The sequence below is a fragment of the Ceratotherium simum genome, chromosome 8 (genome assembly GCF_057802395.1).
Source record: "Ceratotherium simum simum isolate JZ-2026a chromosome 8, ASM5780239v1, whole genome shotgun sequence".
Lineage (NCBI taxonomy): Eukaryota > Metazoa > Chordata > Mammalia > Perissodactyla > Rhinocerotidae > Ceratotherium > Ceratotherium simum.
The window spans coordinates 72,856,545-72,878,661 of record NC_141907.1 but is presented as its reverse complement, the minus strand read 5'-3'; the positions used below and the strand labels follow the sequence as shown (position 1 = coordinate 72,878,661).

At 40.6% G+C, this 22,117-nt stretch overlaps 1 protein-coding gene across 11 annotated transcripts in view; it reads left to right on the top strand.

The window, feature by feature from the left end:
• The window catches only part of FAM13A (family with sequence similarity 13 member A), a 346,516-nt gene that overhangs the window by 302,280 nt on the left and 22,119 nt on the right, over nucleotides 1-22,117 (top strand). For all 11 annotated transcript variants that reach the window (XR_015552950.1, XM_087434589.1, XM_087434588.1 and 8 more), the window contains 6 exons: nucleotides 10,022-10,169; nucleotides 18,214-18,427; nucleotides 18,909-19,047; nucleotides 20,052-20,133; nucleotides 20,960-21,180; nucleotides 21,842-21,925. Coding sequence is in view for 10 of the 11 variants with exons in the window: in XM_087434589.1 (XP_087290715.1) it covers nucleotides 10,022-10,169; nucleotides 18,214-18,427; nucleotides 18,909-19,047; nucleotides 20,052-20,133; nucleotides 20,960-21,180; nucleotides 21,842-21,925 (888 nt within the window). In the remaining variant the exon portion in view is untranslated. The remainder of the gene's footprint in view (nucleotides 1-10,021; nucleotides 10,170-18,213; nucleotides 18,428-18,908; nucleotides 19,048-20,051; nucleotides 20,134-20,959; nucleotides 21,181-21,841; nucleotides 21,926-22,117) is intronic.

Genomic DNA, 22,117 nt, shown 5'->3' with positions numbered 1-22,117 from the left:
GATTTATTCAGTAATATATATTGAGTCCTACTGTGTACAGGTACTGTGCTAGGAGCTGGGATTTAATAACAGCTATAGTCCCTGCCTGCATCAAGTTTTACAATCTAGCAGATTAAGAATCTGAAAGCTGCAAGCCCCCTTCTTAGAAAAACGCACACTCACGTAAAATTTGGCGTAAAGTTGCTGGAAATTAATGGCCACCCCCTCCCCAGTGCTGTGGCCCCCTCATATTTCCTCTATTCACTTCTTGCCATGTGTACTTCTTCATTAACTGAGCCAGATACTAGGAGGGGAACGCTTCCTCTCCCTGACTTCATGGCTTCTGAGCCACTTCTTTGATCTGTTATTGCCAACTGGTCTCTGCTTCCTTCCTTGGGACCCAGGCTACAAGCTGACATTCTTTCCTTGTCTCTAGGCACTGTTCTTCAGAGCACAGTTTCCCCATGATAGTGTTGTTTTATTTTTCTTCTCGTTTCATCCTTCTCTGCTCTTCCTCTGCTCACAGCGAGAACCTAGTCATCATGCCACTGAACGTGACTTTAAAGAAAATTGCTTTGTCGGCCTCCTGGAGAGGTCTTCTCAGTTCTTCCCTTTTATGCTTATCATCCTCAATGAGATAAAAGGGTGTAGAGCAACCTTTGTGGATGGACTTCATAACATTAACTCATAACTTCCAAGTGGCACCCAAACTAAATCCTTGCTGAACTCAGTTTGCCTTGGTGTTTTTGTGGACAGCCCCATGGCAGTGGATGAATCATGGGGAAAGAATCTCAAATCCTTCTTCCATGTGCCAGGACCTATTCTTACATGTGTCACCCATGTGCATTTACCAGGCAGGACCCAGTCCACTGTTGGCACTCAGTAAGCACTCACTATTAATAATCATTGTCGTCATAATAATTTCAGCTAGGAGATAAAATTAGGTGGTGAGTTAAAATCTAGACTAAGCTCTCTGTGTCACCTTTCTTTCACAATTGCCCTGAAGGAGAAAAAAGCCATCACTCCACAAGATTGGGATTGTGTTTCTCCTCATGAAGGCGTGTGCTGCTTTCACTGAAGGAAATATATTTTATTATTATTAATGAATGTATTATATGATTAATAATATATGATTAATAATTCATTATTAATGAATTAATGTGAAAATATCTGTCTTCCATTTTTAAAGCTCTTTCCCTACTTACAGTGTATTGTAATTTCTTACTTTTAATATATGTAGCACTTTCTGGAACTTATTATACAACCCAAATAGTTAATATGATTTTCTGGTAATACCACAATAATTCCTAAATTTCAGAGATGAAAACTAAGTCTACAATTCTGTTTAGCCAGTATTTTTTTTTTTTGGTGAGGAAGATTCACCCTGAGCTAACATCTGTTGCCACTCTTCCTCTTTTTGCTTGAGGCAGATTCGCCCTGAGCTAACATCTGTGCCAGTCTTCCTCTATTTTGTATGTGGGTCACGACCACAGCATGGCGTGGTGTAGGACCACGGCCGGGGACCGAACCTGGGCCGCTGAGGTGCAGCACACTGAGCCTAACCACTAGGCTGTGGGGCCAGCCCCTGGCCAGTATTTTATTTAAGTCTCATATAACATCAGATTGAGATGCCAAAATTTACATGCCCTCTATGAATGGATATGATCATTTCATTTTCAATTAAGGCAGATTTTGTCCTCATTAATATTGTCCTTGAAACTCTCAGATTCATACAAGATAACACAGCAAATGACAGCTGTTGGGGAACGGTGGTTTGTCCTTGTTTTGACTAGTATTTCCATTTGAATGAGGAACATTCCATTCACCTTCAGCCTCAGAAATGCTCCTTAGAGGGACAGATGGGCAGGGAGAGGCTCCTCTTAGAGTCTGCTTCTCAAAGGCAAATGCAGGCAAACTGTGACTTTATTTTTTAAATCATCATTTTGCAGTCTTAAATCTGTTTTTGTTTGAATGAATGTGTTGAAAAGTGAACATGGGTTTATCCTTTTGTGGCACATCTTTTTAGTTTCTTTTAATTATGCAACTAATCTTATCCAAAAAGAGAGTTCTCAGATCTTGGATGGTCAATCAGAGTTATCTATTTTCTGTTTCATCTGAGTTTGTTATGTGGTTTGTATTAAAATTTGTTTAGGGGCCGGCCCCATGGCCTAGTGGTTAAGTTCGGCGTGCTCTGCTTCAGCAGCCCAGGTTCAGTTCCTGGGCGCGGACCTACACCACTCATCGGTGGCCATGCTGTGGCAGCGACCCACATACAAAATAGAGGACGATTGGCACAGATGTTAGCTCAGGGCAAATCTTCCTCAGCAAAAAAGAAAAAAAAAAAGTTGTTTAGTGACATATTGGCAGTGAAAAAAAAGTTAGAGTCACTTCAAAATGCCAAAAATTAAAGTATGATGTCTTCAGGTAGGTTTTGGAAAGGCTGACATTTTAATAAAATATCCTGTTTGGGCTGTATGAAATGAGATGACATAAGGAAGAACCCAGCGTGAGGTTCCCTGAGCATGTGGAGTCCAGAGTCTTTGTTTTTTGTTTGTTTTTAAATTCAATTAACAGCTGAAATTATCCAGAAGAGAGGTTATCCTTAAAGCTAGCAATTTCTAGATTCTTAAAGATATCACTGAAAACACAGATTTTCAGAATTCTGTTTACAATGGAGTTCATACCTTACACTTCAATTTGATTCCTTCTGATAAGTTATTTTCTACTGTGGAAATATTTTATGCTTCTGTGTAAAATCCAGAATATTACAACTATAACCTTATACTCGATCTCTTTGTCAAGAAAGCAAAATCTGTAAGAATTATTAACTACATTGAAGGGTATTAGATTATCTGGGAGAGGTTATTTTATGTCAGAAATATAAAGTTAATGAAGTGTTAAATTCTTTCAAGATATTTTTACATTCTTTATGCTTTCTAAGCCTACTGCTTAGGAGAGCTTAGAAGCATACCTTTGATAACAAATAAGACATTCATAATAAACAAAAAAGACTATTTCCCTTTTTCTTATCCTGCTGTAAAAAAAAGAAGAGGAGGAGGAGAGAGAGAGAGAGAAAGGAGAGAAGATAAGGCTTTCCAGTCAAGACTGAGAATTAATATTAATGATCACAAGATCTTAAATGCAGGCTTTTGTTTGCCCTAAGAAAGTTTGAGATGGATTCTGAAATATCCCATCAACAAGTATTTATGAAATGGATGACTCTGTTATTTCAGCTTCAGTGTATTTCATGGAAGCTTTAGGATTTTGTTATTGGTTTTAATATTAGAACCAGAAAACTTAAAAAGCTCTATTTATTTAGATTCACTTCCAATTCCGTCCAGTCTCAAAAGATTACTGAAGCTTTGCAGTTCACATGGATTTTGGAAATTTGTCCATTTTCCTTTATTGTCAGGCCAAACAGTAAATGTTTATGTTCCATGTGGTTCTTCTATTAACACTGTGTGGTTCCTTCCTGTGCAAACTGCATTATACAGTACACTCTCTGATATTGTCATTGCTGGCTCTGGTAAGCTCTTAGTTAGGCTACTTATTCCTATCCTGTGCAGGGAAGAAGGAATGGAACAAAAATTCACCAACTATTTGAAGCCAAGGAAGGAGCAGGATCAATAGAGTCTGGGGATAGAAAAAGCCAGGCCCAGCCAGACAGGGACAAGTGTTGACAAAGATCAGATGGATAGACTTGTAGTTAATGGTGCCTTGACCTGAATGAGGAGTGTCACCTGAGGCCACAGGCAAGGTGAGCTCTCTGTATTTGCTCCCTAGCATCCTGTGTATTTCTTTTAGAACATGAATGACGCTTGGCACTTAGATGTTCAATGTCTCCCTTCTACACTAAATCCCATTATCTTGTGTTTTTTTTTTTAATTGAGATATAAATGACATACAACATTTTATTAGTTTCAGGTGTACAACAGTGATTCAATATTTGCATATATTACAAAATGATCACGTCTAGTTAACATCCATCACCATACATAGTAAATTATTTTTTCTTGTGACCATTATCTTGTTAATTTCTGTAATTCCAGTGCCTAGGATATAGTATGTGTTCAATAAACACTTGCCAAATGAATGAATAGGAAAGGGAGGTAAGGTATAAATGTTAATAACATGTCTTTTACAGTTACTATGGGCTAGCTGTTTTTATACGTTTTTCATTTAATCCTCACAACAACTTTATGAAGTCTTGTTCCTGTATTAGAGAAAAAGAAGCTAAAATACAAAGAGGTTTACTCACTCAAGATCTTGCAGCTAGTAAGCTAGTATTTAAACTCAGGTCTCTGACTCTACAGCCCACCTCTATCTGCCATACTGTATTGTCTCTCCTAAGAACCAAACACTCCATTTTTTTCAGTACATGAATATTTAGTGTGTTTTCATATGGTGCAACATTTTTGACAGGTTTTGGTGTGGGACATCATAGCAAAGGAGCTCTGAGATGAAAATTGGGAAATTAATTTGTGTACTCTCTGATTTAACAGAAGATAGAAGACGTATAAACAACAAAGTTGAAACTAAAAATATTTTGGTATTTGAGAATGTCCTTGACATTTTAACATTAATGATCTAGTAAGAGAAACAGACAAGCACATAGGCAAGTGCAATACTCTGTGATAAGCACTGTTAGAGAGTGTGGACCCACCTGGTGAGTGCCTCACCCAGACTAGGCTAAGTCGTATTTGCAGGCGGAGTGGCTTTTATGCTAGGATATTGCTATAGAGCCTGAGCAGCTTCACCATGCGCAGCCATGGAGCAGCAGCCCTGGCTCCCATGTGCACATAGACCCTGGGCCTGTACCAGCAGCCCACTCTGCAACCTCAGGCAAGGCAACCGTGTCCGGTTCAGAGACCAGCGGGACCAGAAATTGGGAATCAGGCTTCTAGGAGCAGCAGGCAACTGAAAGAGCAACCCCAGGGATTGATCAGAGCACAGCAGGACAGGACCGAGCGTGTGGATGTGCTGGTGAGTGAGTGCCGTGCCGTGTGTGTCCATGGCTGCACAAGCTGGTGTGGGTTTATGTAGGAAGCCCCTCTGCACTGCAGTGTAGGAAATCAGCCAGCAGGTCCAGAAGCTCGTGTACGTTAACATACATCTATAGTATGAATGATTCCCCATTATATGTGGCACACCATTCTAAACACCCCTATATGGTGGCCCTGACTCCAGATACAGTGACCTCTTTGCTATTCCTCAAACGTACAAAATGACCTCAGGACCTTTACACGTGCTTTCCTTCTTCCTGGAATGCTCTTCTGCAGATGACTCACTCCCTCATTTCCTTCATGACTCGGCTCATATGGCGCCTTGTTGGAAAGGCCTTCCCTGACCACCCAATATAAAATAGCAGAGCTTGGCCCTGCCCATCATCTACCCTACCCTGCTTTCGTGTTCTCCGTAGTCCATATCACTACCTGACTTTTTTTCTTTATTAACTGTCCCCTTCTGTAAGATTCATTAGGGCAGAGACTTCATTTTGTCCACTGAAGTTTCCCCAGTGTCTAAAAAACTGTCTTAGCACACAGTAGGTACTCAATTATTTCTTGAATGAATAAGCAAATAAATGTTATCTTTGTATCTCTAGCCCCTGACATATAACAGACAGCCCTACTATATGTATATAATACGTGATATGTATTATATTGCTAAATAAACTAGTACAATTTTGACCTGATTCTTTGTTAGAATAATAGACTCTTACAGAGGTTACCTGTTCCACCTCCTTCCCACGGTGGTACTCTCTCCATCTCCTTCCTTCCTGACTCCCAGACTTCATTTGATCACTGTGATTCACAAGTGTTGTACTGTGCCAAAACTGACTGTCCTCAAAACTCCATTGAGCATACCAGAGCCTGCTCCATGAACTGTGTGCTCTCTCCGGGCAGGTTGCTTGCACGTCTCACACAGAGCCCAGCAAGGAGTGGGTGGGTGTGCCAGACCATGTTGTTGAAGGAATGAATAAATCCATACACTCTGAAGAAAGAAAATCAAGGAAAAATTTTCTAATTTTAATTTTCTTACTTGGAAATTGGTGCTAATTCAGATGTAGCGATTATAAAAAGTACACGTTTTTAAATTTGTGTGTGTGTGTGTGGAATTTGGGGGTTTTCCATGTGTCATGTCAAGCACTGCAAGACTCTTGAGTGCCCTGAGGGGACCCAGGCCCTGCAGGGAGCAGAGCCAGTAACTGGTATTGGGGGGAGGACTGACGTTGGGGGGAAGACTGACGTTTGGGGAGGACTGGCATGGGGGGAGGACTGACATTGTAGGGAGGACTGGTGTGGGGAGGGAGGACTGGTGTTGGGGAGGACTGGTGTTGGGAGGACTGACGTGGGGAAGACTGGTGTTGGGGGAGGACTGGCGTTGGGGGAGGACTGACGTAGGGAAGACTGACGTTGTGGGGAAGACTGGCATTGGGGGAGGATTGGCATTGTGGGGCAGACTGGTGGTGGGAGGACTGACGCTGGGAGGGACTGACGTTGGGGAGGACTGGTGTTTGGGGACGACTGGCGTTGGGGGAGGACTGGTGTTGGGGAGAGGACTGGCGTTGGGAGGACTGGCATTTGGGGGAGGACTAGCATTTGGGGGAGGACTGACATCGTGGGGAAGACTGGCATTGGAGGACTGGCGTGGGGGGAGGACTGACGTTGGGGGGAGGACTGACGTTGGGGGGGACTGACGTTGAGGGAGGACTGGTGTTGGGGGAGGATTGGCATGGGGGGAGGACTGGCGTTGGGGGGAGGACTGGCGTTGGGGGGAGGACGTGGGCTGCCTGCACAACCCAGCTCTCAGGCCTGTAGGTGTTCCCACTAGCATTCATTCCCATCAGCAAGGCCTCAGCCTGGAAAACACACATTTCACCATTATTACTCCATTTTTTAAATCCTTCAGTGGCTTTCCATTATCTACTACAGGATAAAGTCCAAATTTAGCCAGCATACAAGGCCTGTCTCAGTCCAGCATCTGCTTATCCAACACCCTCATCATCTGCCATCCCCACTTCCTATCCCAAGGGCTGGCCACCCGGAACCCCTTTTCCTGCTGTGCTCCAGCGTACCCTGCTGTCAGGCCTGCCTTTGTGCCTGCTCCTCCTCCTCCCTCTGTATGAAGTGCCCTCCTCCCCGACCCCTCTGACTCACACTGTCTGCCCCCAAATCAAAATTGCTGTTGCTGATTCGTGGCTGGAACATGAGTGGCTCTTTAATATTCTTGCGTGATGCATCTAAAACTCTGCTTCACCCTTTGTTGTAGCACGTTTCACCTCGAATTGCAGTGTATATGCCTCATTTACAGCTCCTCTCTCTGGTATTTTGAGATCTGGCAATGTTTTACTCATCTTCATATGGTGCCTACTAATAATAAAAAGAATAACAGCTTCCATTCATGTGTGTCTTATTCTTGAGACACCAAGCTAGACGCCTTCCATACCTTCTCTCAGGTCCTCAAAGGAACCTTGCAAGATTGGTATTATATTAATGCTATTTTATAGATAGGAAATAGAGGCTCATAGAAGTGAAGTGGCCCAGTCAGAGCACGAAGCTAGTAAATGTTGGTCACACTTCAAACCCAGGTCTCCAGTAAGCAAAATCCATGTCTGGTCCACCGTGCTACAGTGTCACTGGCTTGATACGTGTTCCTCATAAAGAAAATGCCATACTTACAACCTGAGATCGTGTCTCTTCTTCCTTTTTTCATGTCTCTAAGTGTAACAAGTGTTATCAGTCCTTATTGAGAAAATGTTTATTTGCTATATGCAGATTCTAAGACATACACATTAAGCGATTGGTGATTGATTGACCCTGTAACTTTTTTTTTAATTGATGTTTTAATAGTTTATAACATTGTGAAATTTTTGGTTGTACATTTTTGTTTGTCCATCACCATATACATATCTCCCTTCACCCCTTGTGCCCACCCCCCACCCCCATTGCCCCTGGTAACCACAATACAGTTTTCTCTGTCCGTGTGTTGGTTTATATTCCACATATGAGTGAGATCATACAGTGTTTGTCTTTCTCCTTCTGGCTTATTTCACTTAATGTAATACCCTCCAGGCCCATCCATGTTGTTGCAAATGGGACGATTTTGTCTTTTTTTATGGCTGAGTAGTATTCCATTGTATATATATACCACATCTTCTTGATCCAATCGTCAGTCGAGGGACACTTAGGCTGCTTCCACTTCTTGGCTATGGTGAATAATGCTGCAATGAACATAGGGGTGCATAAGTCTCTTTGGATTGTTGATTTCAGGTTCGTTGGATAGATTCCCAGTAGCGGGATGGCTGGATCATAGGGCATCTCTATTTTTAATTCTTTGAGGAGTCTCCATACGGTTTTCCATAGAGGCTGCACCAGTTTGCACTCCCACCAGCTGTGTATGAGGGCTCCTGTTTCTCCACACCCTCTCCTGCATTTGTTGTGTTTTGACCCTGTAACTTTCAAAAAGCTGAGCAGCAGATTTGGTCAATCACCCCTGACCCACTTAGGATTCAGCTCAAGGAACAATCATTTTTGTGGCATAAATGCAAAATCTCTTTTTTTCCCCAATAGACAAACAGCATATTTAAAGTATCTTAAAGCCCCAGATGTACTTGGCATCTGACTTTAGTAGCTCATCATTAACTGATTGACAGTATTTCATTTTATCCCAAATGTGAAGAAAATACCAGTCCTCATGCGTCATTTCGTGGAAACGTAATGGTAAAAGCCCTGTTACTCCCTTGGGGATCTGAAAGTGGGTTGAACAGCTATTAAAAGTAGCTGGAAGTCTTAGTGTAGTGCCTTATTTTAAGCATAAGAACATTTCTCATACATTAATGGAATCATTTATGATTTCCAGATGTTTTTGGTTTTTTCATTTAATGATAGTGTATTTGCTAAAACAAATTTCCAGTTATTCTCAAAGAAAATCTTTGGTTCAAATCTGTGCTATTTGAGAAATATATTTGTGAATAAACACTTATGTTTATAATTTTATGGGAGAGGGGAGAGTGACAATGGTTGGGTTTGCAAGCTGTCAAAAGAGCAAGGTACAAAAGAAATAATTTCAATGCAGTTTTTTTTTTTTACATAAAATCACTTAGCTAAAATAGCAGCCTTTGGGGAAGGGTTTTCCCATCCACCAGATACCCTAGCCTGGTGTAGGTGCTGCCAATGGGCAAAACCAAGTGTAGCTGAGTATTTAATATTCAGAGTAAATGAATGGTAGGAAAGCAGGTGACAGTTGCATATTTGCAAGATATAAATTATGCATCGCTGTCTTGCCAGCTCTTGGCTTTTTACTTAAAAAAAAAAAAAAGTCATGCTCCCTGTGTAATTTTGGCTCATTTCCAGAGTCCATATTTCTTACTGCTAGCCGAGATGAGACGCCAAACCCCAGCGCTGTTTGAATTTGCGCAACAATGCTTTACTACCCAGTGCTCCTCCATAAATAGTCTGTTCTGCCCACACTCGGGGAGAAAGCAACCACAGGAAATCTGGGAATGTGCAGCTAGCCCCGCTTAATTGATCTAAGCCTGCAGGGCCAGCAGGAGAGCATTCGTGTGCACAGCCTCTGCTTCTGGCCTCGCAGGACTGTTTACCTAAAGGGCAAAGAAGTCTGCGTGCAGAAGACACCATGTTGCTTCTACAGCCTTAGCAACAGCAGTAGCTGGTTTGTTGTTGTTTACATTCTGGAGAGCCATACTCCTTTAAGGAAATACAAACTCCTTTCCTCATTCCTGGCCCCAATCAGTAATCTTCAAGACTGTCAGCTGCCTGCAGTTATCAGGAGGAGCAGCCTGAGGAAATCACCTTGTCTTTCTCACAGAAGAAAAGTTAAAGGAGCGCAGCTGGATGGCTGCTTTTTGCATGCCAGTGGCCAGCTAGTATCCAGGGGGCATCAGGCTATGATGGTGATTTCTGTGCTGGGTGCATCAGCAACTGTGGCTGGGAGGTTTCATCCAGAAGGAGTGGAATTGCTGCAGACATTTTTGGGTTTTGGTGAGCAGTAGATATTTGGGGATATTGTGCTGTTATTGCAGAGCCCCACAATGAAGATTCAGGAGCATCCCAGCCTACCTGACACCAAGCTGCAGAGGACCCAAGATGCCAATGACCAGCAGGAAAGCTTTGTCTCCGAAGTGTCCCCGCTGGACCTGACTGCATTGTGTGATGAGAAGAGCTGGGAAGGTAGGGTCGACTGATGCCTGCAGGATTTAATAATGGGAAAGCAGATATAAATTAGCATACATGAGAGGCATGTAATCGTATGGATGTATGGGTGAGAGAGAGAGCTATGCGTGCAGACGTAACTGCATTTCTAAATGCCCGATAATCCTTTCCCTGCCATAGGAATGTGTCACGTTAAACACTGCCAGGAGTAATTGCAATCGAAGAAAAGAAAATGTGCTTGCCCTGTATTATAGTGTCACCTTGAAGTCCTTCTTTAAATTTTTAACTCGGTAGGAGTGCTGGTATGTGTATGTGTTTTCCCTCTGGTAGTAGCAAGCAGAGTAATGGGAACCTGTATGCATTTAGGATTTCGTCTCGGTATAACTGATCTTCCCCTACTACACGCCAACCATCTACCTCCTTCATTCAGTCTCCTTCCCATTTTTAAGGGAGGATATTTTGGGTTGCTTTGCTTGTATGTTTGTTTTTATGGATAGATTTTTTAAAATCCAGGTTAGCTAACATAAAGGATTTGCTTATCAAAGAGAACACTGAATAAAAGTGCTCCTTATTGAAAGCCTATAATACAGTGTTTTAGACTGGTTTTTCTAGAGATTTTTGGCAAAAATGGTAGAAATGGACTTGTGAGGAAGAAGAGGGAATCCTCATTTTGTCAGAACTGTGTTTCGGAAAGGATGTTGCAGCAGAGTTCCATGAAGCTGCTATTCTTTCGTTATCCGTGGGTCTGCATCCAGCATATATCAGTGTGTATCCAAAATAAATGCCCATCTGCCCCTCTGCAGTATGTGTGTTTGAAGCTACGAAGAGGGAGAGATTATACTCCTGAGTTGAGAACAGCAGCGTGGCCTAACACAATGACTTGGCAGAGAAGCACAACTATGAAAACCCAGCCTTTTTTAAAAGCACCTGGGTTTCCTTGTCTTCTGCCCCTCCCTTTTTTAACCAAAGTATCATTGTGTTAATGATCTTAGATGAAGGACCAAAAGATGATCCAAAAAGGACTACAAGGTGAAAAATAGCTCCAGTATGCTCCTTGAATCCAGGGCTTAGTGAAGCAAAAACAAACTGATTTTTATTCTGGTTCTCCCTAGTTGCAATCTCAGAAACACATTCTAGTTCTTTTCAATAATTGGGCAGTGATCTGAGATTTTGTCAGACCTTCCTAGCTCACGATATGTTCACTGGGGAAAAAAAAAGTGTGGGTTTTTTTTGTTTTGTTTTGCTTTTAATTTGATACATTCCTGGGTGGTGTCTTGTTCTTTTGTTTTGTGTACTTTGAAATAATCAGGTGTTTTTAATTCATACATTAAAAACAACACCCCCCACGAAAAAAAGTCCCATAGTAGCCACTGTCATCCAAATAAAAGAAAAAAGCAGTAGCCAAAACAAATGCTATATTTGGGTTTCAGTAATATGGTCTCCTCATATCATGAACGTAAAGCTCTAGATAAAAACTGGGATCTTTGGTCAGAATACAAATTAGCCACATTATCTTGATGATTTATTCAGCAAAGGGGCAGGTAGAGTCTTCATCCTCGTTTTGAAATGGACTCAGTTGGATTATTTTTATCTTGGTTAACCTTAAGATTATAATCTCTTTCAGCACATTTAAAGAGGCTAACTATAAAGCTGAAAATTTTCTCCAGAGAGGTTGAAGTCTAACTTGTAGTTTCCTTAAAACTATTTCATTAATTAATATAGAGAACTTTCTTCCAGAAAAATCATAATAATATGAAGGAACCAATGTTTTATTTTGTATTGGGAAACTAGATGGAATAAAAAAGCTTATTGGGGGGAAAAATACATTTCAATAGGCTTGGGAATGTGAAATTATCCATGTAACTTATGAAATGACTTGCTTTAACTTTTTTAGCCAATTACTACATTTGTCATTGAACCTGCGTATCTTAAAAATTTACATGGATTCATTTCAAGGCTGTTTTGATCATTTGGTTACTGCTTTCAGTGGCCATTTTTTATTATGTATTTATTTTAAATTTCCAAGTTACATTATAGCAGTAATATAGCTATAAGTATAGTCAAAATAAAGGAATTCTTGTGTAAAGGGTAGTTAACATGAGAGTAATCACTAAAATACCCCCTTTTTTTATATCTTCAGTAAGAAACAAATAAAATGGTGGCTCTCCGTAAGGAGTAAACTTTGCACTAATTTAAACTGTGAATGTGAAACCAAGGCAATAAAATATATAAATGGAAATAATAATTACCAGAGCCATTTGAGCCAATATCCATCACCAGTCTCCAAGCCACCATGTAGCGTAACCCCTTTTTGGTTTGCTTGCTTGTTCTCAGTCCCCACACCATAGTTCACACTCTCACATCCGTGCAGAATCATAAAATATCAGGTGAGATAGTATTTAATGAGCAGCCTGCTGGTTACTAGCCTCTGCGGTGTGTGCTGCCATATGGGAATGATGTTCTCTGGCTTTGGGGCATATTGTAGCAGGGAAGCAAAAAGGGAAATGAAACTGATAAGTAGATTCCATGGCCTACATGGCGTGGAACCCTCTCAAAGTCCATGTAGGATCAAAGTCTAATTGTGCTTGTTGGCAGATAAATGATACATGCTTTATCTTTTTTTCCCCTCTATGTATTAGGGCACATTATTTGATCTATCCACTTGACCCTATTATTATTATTATTAGGGTTTCCACTCTCCAAAATTAAATGAATACACAAATCAAATATACTATTCTTTGTCAGTTAAAGCTCCTCAGAGTTGCATAATTAGAATGTTCCTGCTCAGCCAATTCATGTTGATTTGGGGGTATCTTTTGTGGAAGTGCTGCGGTTTCAACACTCAGCTACCCTATTAGACTTGTCTTGGCGAAATTAAGTTTAAAAGAACATTTTTTAAAAGGCGTAAAATACTTCATATATCTTATTCATCACTTAATGCTGATAGAAAATAACTTGGGAAAGGAAATTCTCTAAAAGAATGAGAGAGAAGCAAGGGATTTTAAAGATCTTCCAATTGAACCCTCCCATTATACAGATAAGAAAGCTGAGGCCGAAAGAGGCAAAGTCATGATTCAAGATAACAAAGTCTTCTGACTTCCACTCGGATGCCTCTTTCTAAGCAGTGCCAGTTAAGTATCCTGGCAGGCAGTGGACCATAATGGTTAAGAGCCTGAGGCATCCTGGGTTCAAATCCTGGCTCTACACTTAACTAGCTTTGTTGATAAGTTAGTAATAGTGTCTCAGTTTGGGCCTCAACTTCCCCTTCTTTAAATAGGTATAACAGTAGATAATAATGAATAATGTATATAATAGTATCTACTTAGTAAGTTTGTTGTAAGGATTAAATGAGCTAATATATGGGAAGTGCTCAGCACAGTGCGGGCACATAGGAGGTGCTATGTGGGTTTTAGGTGATGTTATTACCATCTTCCGTAAATGTTTCCAAGTATAGTTTCAGGAAAAACCAGCCTAAGTTTGCCTTCTTTGAAACCGGAGTCCAATTCTACCTAATGACCATGGATGGCTCTGAACGCATAAGAGAAATCAGTATTTACCAGGTCCTCCACAAATTTACCAAGGACTAATCATGTCACACCATCCTCCTTTCTTTCTTTTTGACTCTGGATTTGGGAAATGGTACTCAGCTGGGCCTTTAGCAGGGACTTATGATAGCCTGTGAGAAGTGTAGAAGGGATAGAAGACAGTGAATTAGTAACTGATTAAGCAACTGCACTTAAATGTGCAGGTGCCTGGATCAAGGTCAACACAAATGGGGTGTTCTCATTAGTAAAGTCCTCAGCCCTCCCCTGTTCCACACATTTAGTAATGACTTCAGTGGAGCTATTGAGGGTCTGCTTATTAAATTGGCAAATAGGGGCAAAGCAGGTTATGAAATTTAAGGATTAAATTTGGATTGATAAAGCTGACTACTAAGGTTCCTTCTAACTCTGATAGTTTGCAAGACAACTTGAACAATTTAATAGGACTACCATTGTGCTAAGGTTAAAATTTGGAACAGCAATGAAAATTTTTTGAAAATATTCCCCCAGTAAAGACCCTCCCCAATGAGGCTTCCATCTTTTCATGTCTGGGATGTGCAAGTATCTCCTGGCACTACTGAGTAGCCTCCTTGGAAGACAGTATGACATCATGCCAGGTAGTAATGACTCTAAATAACATATAATTGGAAATGAGATGTGGAAAACATCAGCTTCCTTAATTCTGTACAGATTTCTTAGAAATAAATCATCTCAGTAGCCAATTTTCTTTTGTATAGTAAATGGATCCAGCCCGACAAGCAGAGAGCAGTTATGTCCCAGTGACCACATTAGCATTAGTCAGAGCTATGTCCCCTCTTGTGCAGTGAATTTCCTTTATTTCATGTGTGCTGTAGTATGTGAACTGGAACGCCCCCAGGACCTATTCTTTTTATTACTCAGGTAGCAAGCATACAGCTTTTCTCTCTCTTTCTGACCTGCTGTGATGTCAGCTGACCTGGGTGGATTAATTTTTAATAGAGACATGTCATACTTATGTATGACAAACTGGTCCAGAATCCAGTTTGAAGCCTCAAATCTTTTCTGTTTTCTCTTTGAATAATTTTCTTGCAATATCCTTGTCTGTTTCATTGCTCTCAAATTACTGGTTAAAATATAAAATATTTCCCAAACCAGCAATTGGGAATGTCACCCTCAAAATTGGGAAGGAATACACCCTCAAAACTGGCTCTCTGGGCAGGTAATGCTGTTGGAAGTACTCTCATGTACCGCACTGGTCTTTTTTGGTTCTTTCTTGTTTTTCTGTTTGAGTGCCAACTATCAAAACAGGAGATAGCCTTGTATTTTTACATTAGTTCAAACTAAAATAGAGGAATAGTTGGTTTCATTGATTCTTTAGTTATATTGAACTATGTGTTACATGTAATTTTACACCTCTTTTGAATAGGAGTCTTAAACGATAAGACTTTAGGATAAAAGGAAAGAAATCATACAAGCATTTTCATGTTGCATAGGTGAGAAACTTCACTTCTGTTCTACGTGCAGACTAATGATGAAACATCCATTTTTGTTTTGTTAAGGTTGAAATTCATAATGATTTTACATTTCTCATTTTTAAATAAGTGAATTCATTCATGCTAACTATAAGAGAAAATGTCACCCATAAGGTAGAATTTCTTAAGCTGTATATTTCATATATACTACTGGTGACACTAGGAAAATGACATATTTGGTCTTCTCATCAGTGAAGTGATTGGTCAAGAATGGAGCCACAAAATACAGCTGTGTTAACAAAACAAAATCTGAAGGATGGCCCCATGTTAGCCACAAAGCATCAACCACCCGTAATTCAGTTCCATGATTAGTTTTTTATAGTTAATTCGGGATTACAGTATATCTTCTACTGGAGACATGTTTGGTTAACAGTCACAGACATACACTCTTTCTGCAAAATTTTTTGTAAACAGAGACCACATAGTTGAAAACTTAAAGGTTAGTAGTAACATTTTTAAAGAGAGATTCTGCTAGATTCAGACAAATTAAAGGGCTTCAGGATCTAATGTAACACCTTTTCAAACTAAGTTTTGATGAGCAGAAATGTCAAACCAGCCAGCACACCCATATGCCAATATCAACATCAGACTGTTTTGCCATGTCCTCTGTCCCCGAAAACACCTTGCCCTCCCCATCCCCGTTGTGTTGCTCCTTGTCAGTCTGCAGTGAGTTATTGCCTGCTGCATTACTGTTCAAGCCATCTTAACCATTTGCTTGTTCTGGCTCCACTGATTTTAGTCCTTACAGAAAATTACTGCTGTCTTATGACATATCATGAAATGGAAGATGCAATCTGGGCAGTTTAAGAGTTTCATTTTCTGCAACTTAACACTACATTTTTATTATTTTTCTAGGGATTACTTTCCACTCACCCTCTCTTCCCTCACCTCTCAATCCATTTTTTACTCTTTTCTGTTGGCAGTTCTGAGCTGCTCAGATCTGAGCCCTGCCACTTAGGAGGAGCTAGCTGATAGCGTTAGCACGAATGATGAAACAACTCCTGTTCTTCTCCAGCTTTAGCCAAGTGTATCTGCCAGCAGATTCTCTGCCGCTTTTTGAAACTCAATAGGCAAGAATCTGTCTTTAACACGGCTTTCATTTTTCAAAATATTTATATCATCACCTGGGCTCCCAGATAACTTGGTTCTCATTAAATTTTGAGAACCTACGTACCTCATTCCACATGAGGTTAATTTTTTTTTTTTTAATTAATGTTCTTATCTCTCCTACTGTACTGCGGGGTCTTCCAAAATTTCCGACAGTCATCTTTGATGTTGAAGCACCTGACACGTTCTAAATTACAGCACTGTCCCGGAGGTCAGGAGAATTGGTTGCTAGTCCCAACTCTTATGATTGATTAGGTATTTGCTCTTAACTTCTTTGAATTTCAGTTTCCTTGTCTGCAATCTGTTGGGTTGAATCAGTGGTTCTTAAACCTGACTGCGTTTAGGATCACTCGATCACTTTTAAAAGTGTGTGTGTGTGTGTGTGTGTGTGTGTGTGTGTGCACTGCATATCTGGGCCCTCACATAAAAATTCTGTTTAATTGGGTGGTGGAAGGACCTGTACATTAGGAGTTATTTATATCTCCCTGTGTGACCCTAATGTGCAGCCAGGGTTGAAAAATCATTAGATTAGATGATGTGTGACACTTCAACCAATTCTAATGTTCTATGATTATAATATGATCTTTTTAAATAAAATACTAAGAACTTGTTTAGGATAATTTTGTAGATTTTATAAATACCTTGATAGCTGAAGGAGCAATTCTTTCATGAATCAAACTGTTGGAATCCCAGAATTTAAGATCTTAGCCAGATTCCAGCCTTGTATAAATCACAGTAATCCACACATGTATTTAGAGTATAACTTTTTTTTTAAAGTAGAGAGTATTACAAATGAAATACCCTACATCATCTCAGATCTATCTTTAAAATATGTTAGATAGGATTTTTTTTAATGAGAAGAGGAATATATTGAGGTGGGTCTTGCAGTAAATAGAAAGAAATATCACCCTGTTCCCTCCCAAAATGACAAATCAGGATTTTGTGCTAAGTATGTTATTTTCTTAAAGGTTGTCTAAAATAATTTATACAGATTTGTCCTTTGTAAGGTGTTCTTTTTTTCTTTTTTTGATGAATTTCTGTATACATCTTACTTTGACTGTAGTCTTGAGTAACTTCTGAAGTTTCAAGTGCAAAGCATGCATCTTAAACATGCTAATCCCACCACACTAAGCAGAAGCACACAAAACACCTTACTGAATGACCTCAACGGAAGGTGCCGACTCCTAAAGAAATGGGCTCTTGGGGTCGGCCCGGTTGCGCAAGTGGTTGGGTGGGTGTGCTCTGCTGCAGTGGGCTGGGGTTCGCCAGTTTGGATCCCAGGCGCGCACCGACGCACTGCTTGGCAGGCCATGCTGTGGCAGCGTCCCATATAAAGTGGAGGAAGATGGGCACGGATGTTAGCCCAGGGCCAGTCTTCCTCAGCAAAAAAAAAGGGGGGAAGGATTGGTGGATGTTAGCACAGGGCTGATCTCCTCACCAAAAAAAAAAAAAGGGCTCCCACAGGTTAATGTGATTCCTTAGCTTCATTCCTTAGTTGTTTACGTGAAGGATGGATAGCCATGATGCCGGATGTCCCCCTCCCTGACACACTGGCATTTCTTTTCCATCATGCCCTCACATGGAAAGCTCTCGTCAGTGATCTGCGTGGGAAGTTGGAAGCATACACTCTCGGCTCTCCTCCTTCAAGGCTGTTCCTCAGGGCAGCCCTAGCAAGTTCTCTTTCGAAAGCAAGTGAGGATGGAGATAGAAGGTAGATGATGGCTGTCAGATATATTTAGTGATTCTGGTCAGGGCATAGAGTTCCTAGTCTGAACCTTTAATCTAAAATGAGAAACCATTCAATGCCTCCTAAATTCGGTGCTTCCTAATGCATTCAGAAAACTTGAGAAATAATTGTGCTTTAAAGAATAGTTTTGACCTCTCACCCTCATTATTTTCCAGAGCCCATCCCTACTTTCTCCTCGTGGCAGCAGGAGAACGTGGACTCGGACGAAGCACACCTCTCCCCACAGGCTGGGCGCCTGATTCGTCAGCTTCTGGACGGAGACAGCGACCCAATGCTCTCTCCTCGGTTCTACGCTTACGGGCAGAGTAGGCAATACCTGGATGACACGGAAGTGCCGCCTTCTCCGCCAGATTCCCATTCTTTCATGAGGTATGTTTCTTTGTGTTGCTGATAAGCAAATGCATCATCACTATAATGTTAGAAAGGTTAGGAGTGTTGCTGATGGCTAGTAATTGTCTAAATTAAGTTATAAGTCTGTGGTGGAACATATTTAAAAGTCTCCGTCCTAGTACACAGGCCCTGTTGTAAGTTTTCAGTTGAACTGTGGCCCAACTACAGTATCACCTATTGAATATTCATTAGCATCTCCCTTCCAAAGCTCTGTCAAATTTAATTTTGAAGTCCGCAGCACACATTTCAGTCCTAACTTTGCTAATTGTAAATGTGAGCTAGAGAAGGTAAGACTTGTTAATGGGCGGGACATACAGAGCTCAAGGTCACAAAATGAATGAGTAGTCAGCATTTTGTATTGGAGAGGATGGGGACTGTTTGCACCCTCCCCATCCCTGCCGCATCCCTCATCCCCAGAGCCCCTCCCAGCAGGCAGTGACCTGAGTTGTACCCCTCCCAGGCGGCGGAGCTCCTCCCTGGGGTCCTACGATGATGAGCAAGAGGACCTGACACCCGCCCAGCTCACACGAAGGATTCAGAGCCTTAAAAAAAAGATCCGAAAGTTTGAAGACCGATTCGAAGAAGAGAGGAAGTACAGAGTAAGTGCCTCCTCGCCATCTTCTCTTCTCGCCTCCGCTCCCCGACATGCCGGCCTCAGCAATACAGAGAAGTGACCAAGGTTTAGGGAGAGTTCTAGGGAAGCTCAAAACAAAAAGGCAATAAAAACTGGACGATAAACCCCAAACATCTTGTATCAGCACTTTTCTTGAACATTTCCTTACAAATTTCATATTATATATTATATATACATATAGTATTCAATTTTATATATTGTGTATTATATGTTAATATTAATATATAATATATTAAATGTATTATGTATATACATATGTATGTACTTGTGTGTGTAATTTTATGTGTGTACAATAATATATATTAATGTTATATATTAATATTAATACATATAATATATATGTAATTATATTGTATATAATATATATGTATAATTACATATATATTAAATATTACATGTTTCTTTGCAAATTTCCTTACATAGTCCTTGCATGTTTCATTACAAATAAATTGTATGCTTTACTCTACGTTTTGTATATTTATCAGTAAGGAAGAAAGGGAAAAGTCACTAAATGAAGTCTTGTTTGGCTAAAACTTAATTCAAGATTATCTTCTAAAGTTTCATTAGTACAGACCTCACTCTACTCTCAGCTCTATCCTTAGTATTTTCCACAAGGGTGGCAAAAGGGCATTTTCCATGGTGGTTGTGTGTGAAATATCACATATCTGTTAGCCTGATGGGTTGAACCCTACAACTAATGGAAAGGGGCCATGGACTTCATAGAAGTCCATCATCATTAAAATCCAGCATTTCGCCTCTGAGAAGTTCTTTGAAAGCATCAAAAATAACCAGATGTAAAGAAGGATGATGGAATTATACCTGTGAAGTTTGCTCTGATTGATCTTAGTTCATTTCTTATCCCAACGGAACTCAACTTTTCCTTCCTGTTTACAACAAACTGATCATCAAACTCCTCTTCTTTGTCCTGACCCAATTCCAAAACATTTACTCTAGATTTCCTTTTCTCAGCCTTCCCACAGTGACAAAGCAGCCAATCCAGAGGTTCTGAAATGGACAAATGACCTTGCCAAATTCCGAAAACAACTTAAAGGTAGGTGAAGGTCTAGACCTATGGCATGGTTTCTATAAAATAAACCAGGAGCAGAATCCATGATCTCACCAAGTGCCGAATGCCTTTGCTAAAATATTTCAGAAAAGATAGGTTCCTTGAAGCTGTTTCCCAGTGCTCTCAGTATTTAGATGGTATCTTCCCTGTGTCTTCCCATGGTCTCAATCACAGGGTAACCCAGATCAGCTAACATGCAAATTCTGCAACATTTCTTCATTTCCTGAAGTCACTAATGTAAGGATGTTGATTTCAATTCAACACTTAAGTACCTGTTTATTCCAAGGTTCATTTGCTGTGGTCTTAGAGAAGACATATAGACACAAAAGATGAATCTGAAAAGGGTTTGTCTCTGTCCCTTGAAGAACTTGCTGTCTTTTAGGAAATAGAGTCATATAAACAAGTAAATATAATACAAAGTGAAATAATTCCAAAATGAGGTACATAAGTCATACAGAAAAAGTTGGCTAGTGGCTGGGTGTTAGATCAGTAAATACCTGTAAACACTAAGGGAACAGTATAGGAAGGCATCTGCCAAGTTGCCAGCAAACAGGTTGGTGTGGCTAAAGCACAGATGCTAAATAGCTAAAGCTTTCTCAGGAATTAGCATTAGGGAGACGTCCCGGATAATCCAGGAGGACGTTATCATTATCTCGGGTTTTATGTAATAACCCAGGGTTTTCAACTAATATTATAATTAGATACTCTGAAAAAAGATGGGGCTAAGCAGCTATTAACACCACAGAAAAACAGTTTGGGTTCAGCAGACATCAATTCTCATATAGCTCTACCCCCAAATCTTTTCAAATAGACTCGAAACTAAAGATATCTGAAGAGGACCTAACCCCCAGGATGCGGCAGCGAAGCAACACCCTACCCAAGAGTTTCGGTTCCCAACTTGAGAAAGAAGATGAGAAGAAGCAAGAGTTGCTAGATAAAGCAATAAAGCCCAGCGTTGAGGCCACGCTGGAATCGATCCAGAGGAAGCTCCAGGAGAAGCGGGCGGAGAGCAGCCGTCCTGAGGACATTAAGGTGTGATGATTCTGTGAAGGCCCCAAGCTGACTGCTAACCCTAAACCGCCCCAGTCAACATGGTAGAAACACAGGGCATGCCACATAGATCCCAGTGGAAAGAGTGACGGAGCGAAGCCTTTTTAAACCTCCTCCTCCCTTATCTTCCACACTCTTAGATGTCTAGAGAAGCAGATGAAACAACTTTAGAGTGTTTTAAGTGTAGGAACTTTGGTTTTTGACTAAAAACTGAAAGCAGGAAACTCTGTTGTACAGATTGCAGAATGAACTTGTTTAGATTAATAGACGGTTTGTTGATTCTCTGAGGTAGAAGGATTATAGACAAACCTTTGGGACTGGGTAACCTGTAACTGTAGTCATTGCGGGGGCCATTAAGCTAAGCCCCTTGTGCCTCACAGCCTTGCTTACCTCAGTGTTCAACATGCCTTCACTGCTGCGTGGGAGATACAAGTGGTTGATGATGATTCTGCTGTGCTATCCGTATTTCTAGCAAAAGGTCAGGAGTAGCTAATTCCCACGTGAGCTTTGGTTAGAGCTAGGGAGAGCTGTTGTATGAGGATGCTTTTTAACCTTTAGGAAATTTGTTTAACTAAATAAAGAAGTTGGAATGTTCACAAATGTCCTCCCTCTGTCTCACTTCTCTATCCTTGTGTTTATACAGGATATGACCAAAGACCAGATTGCGAATGAAAAAGTGGCTCTGCAGAAAGCTCTGTTATATTATGAAAGCATTCATGGACGGCCGGTATGTGAATATACTGAATTTTCTGATTGGGGTTAATTATCTGGCTTTAGAAACAGATCTTCCGTGTTCAGTATTTTGCAAATGAGGTTTCCTGATGTTTAGGAGATTACTATATCTTTTCACCATAACTAAGCTTTCTGAAGGCTAAGCTGATAAGAGTTCCACTATCTAGTAGATGCTGAATTTAATTGA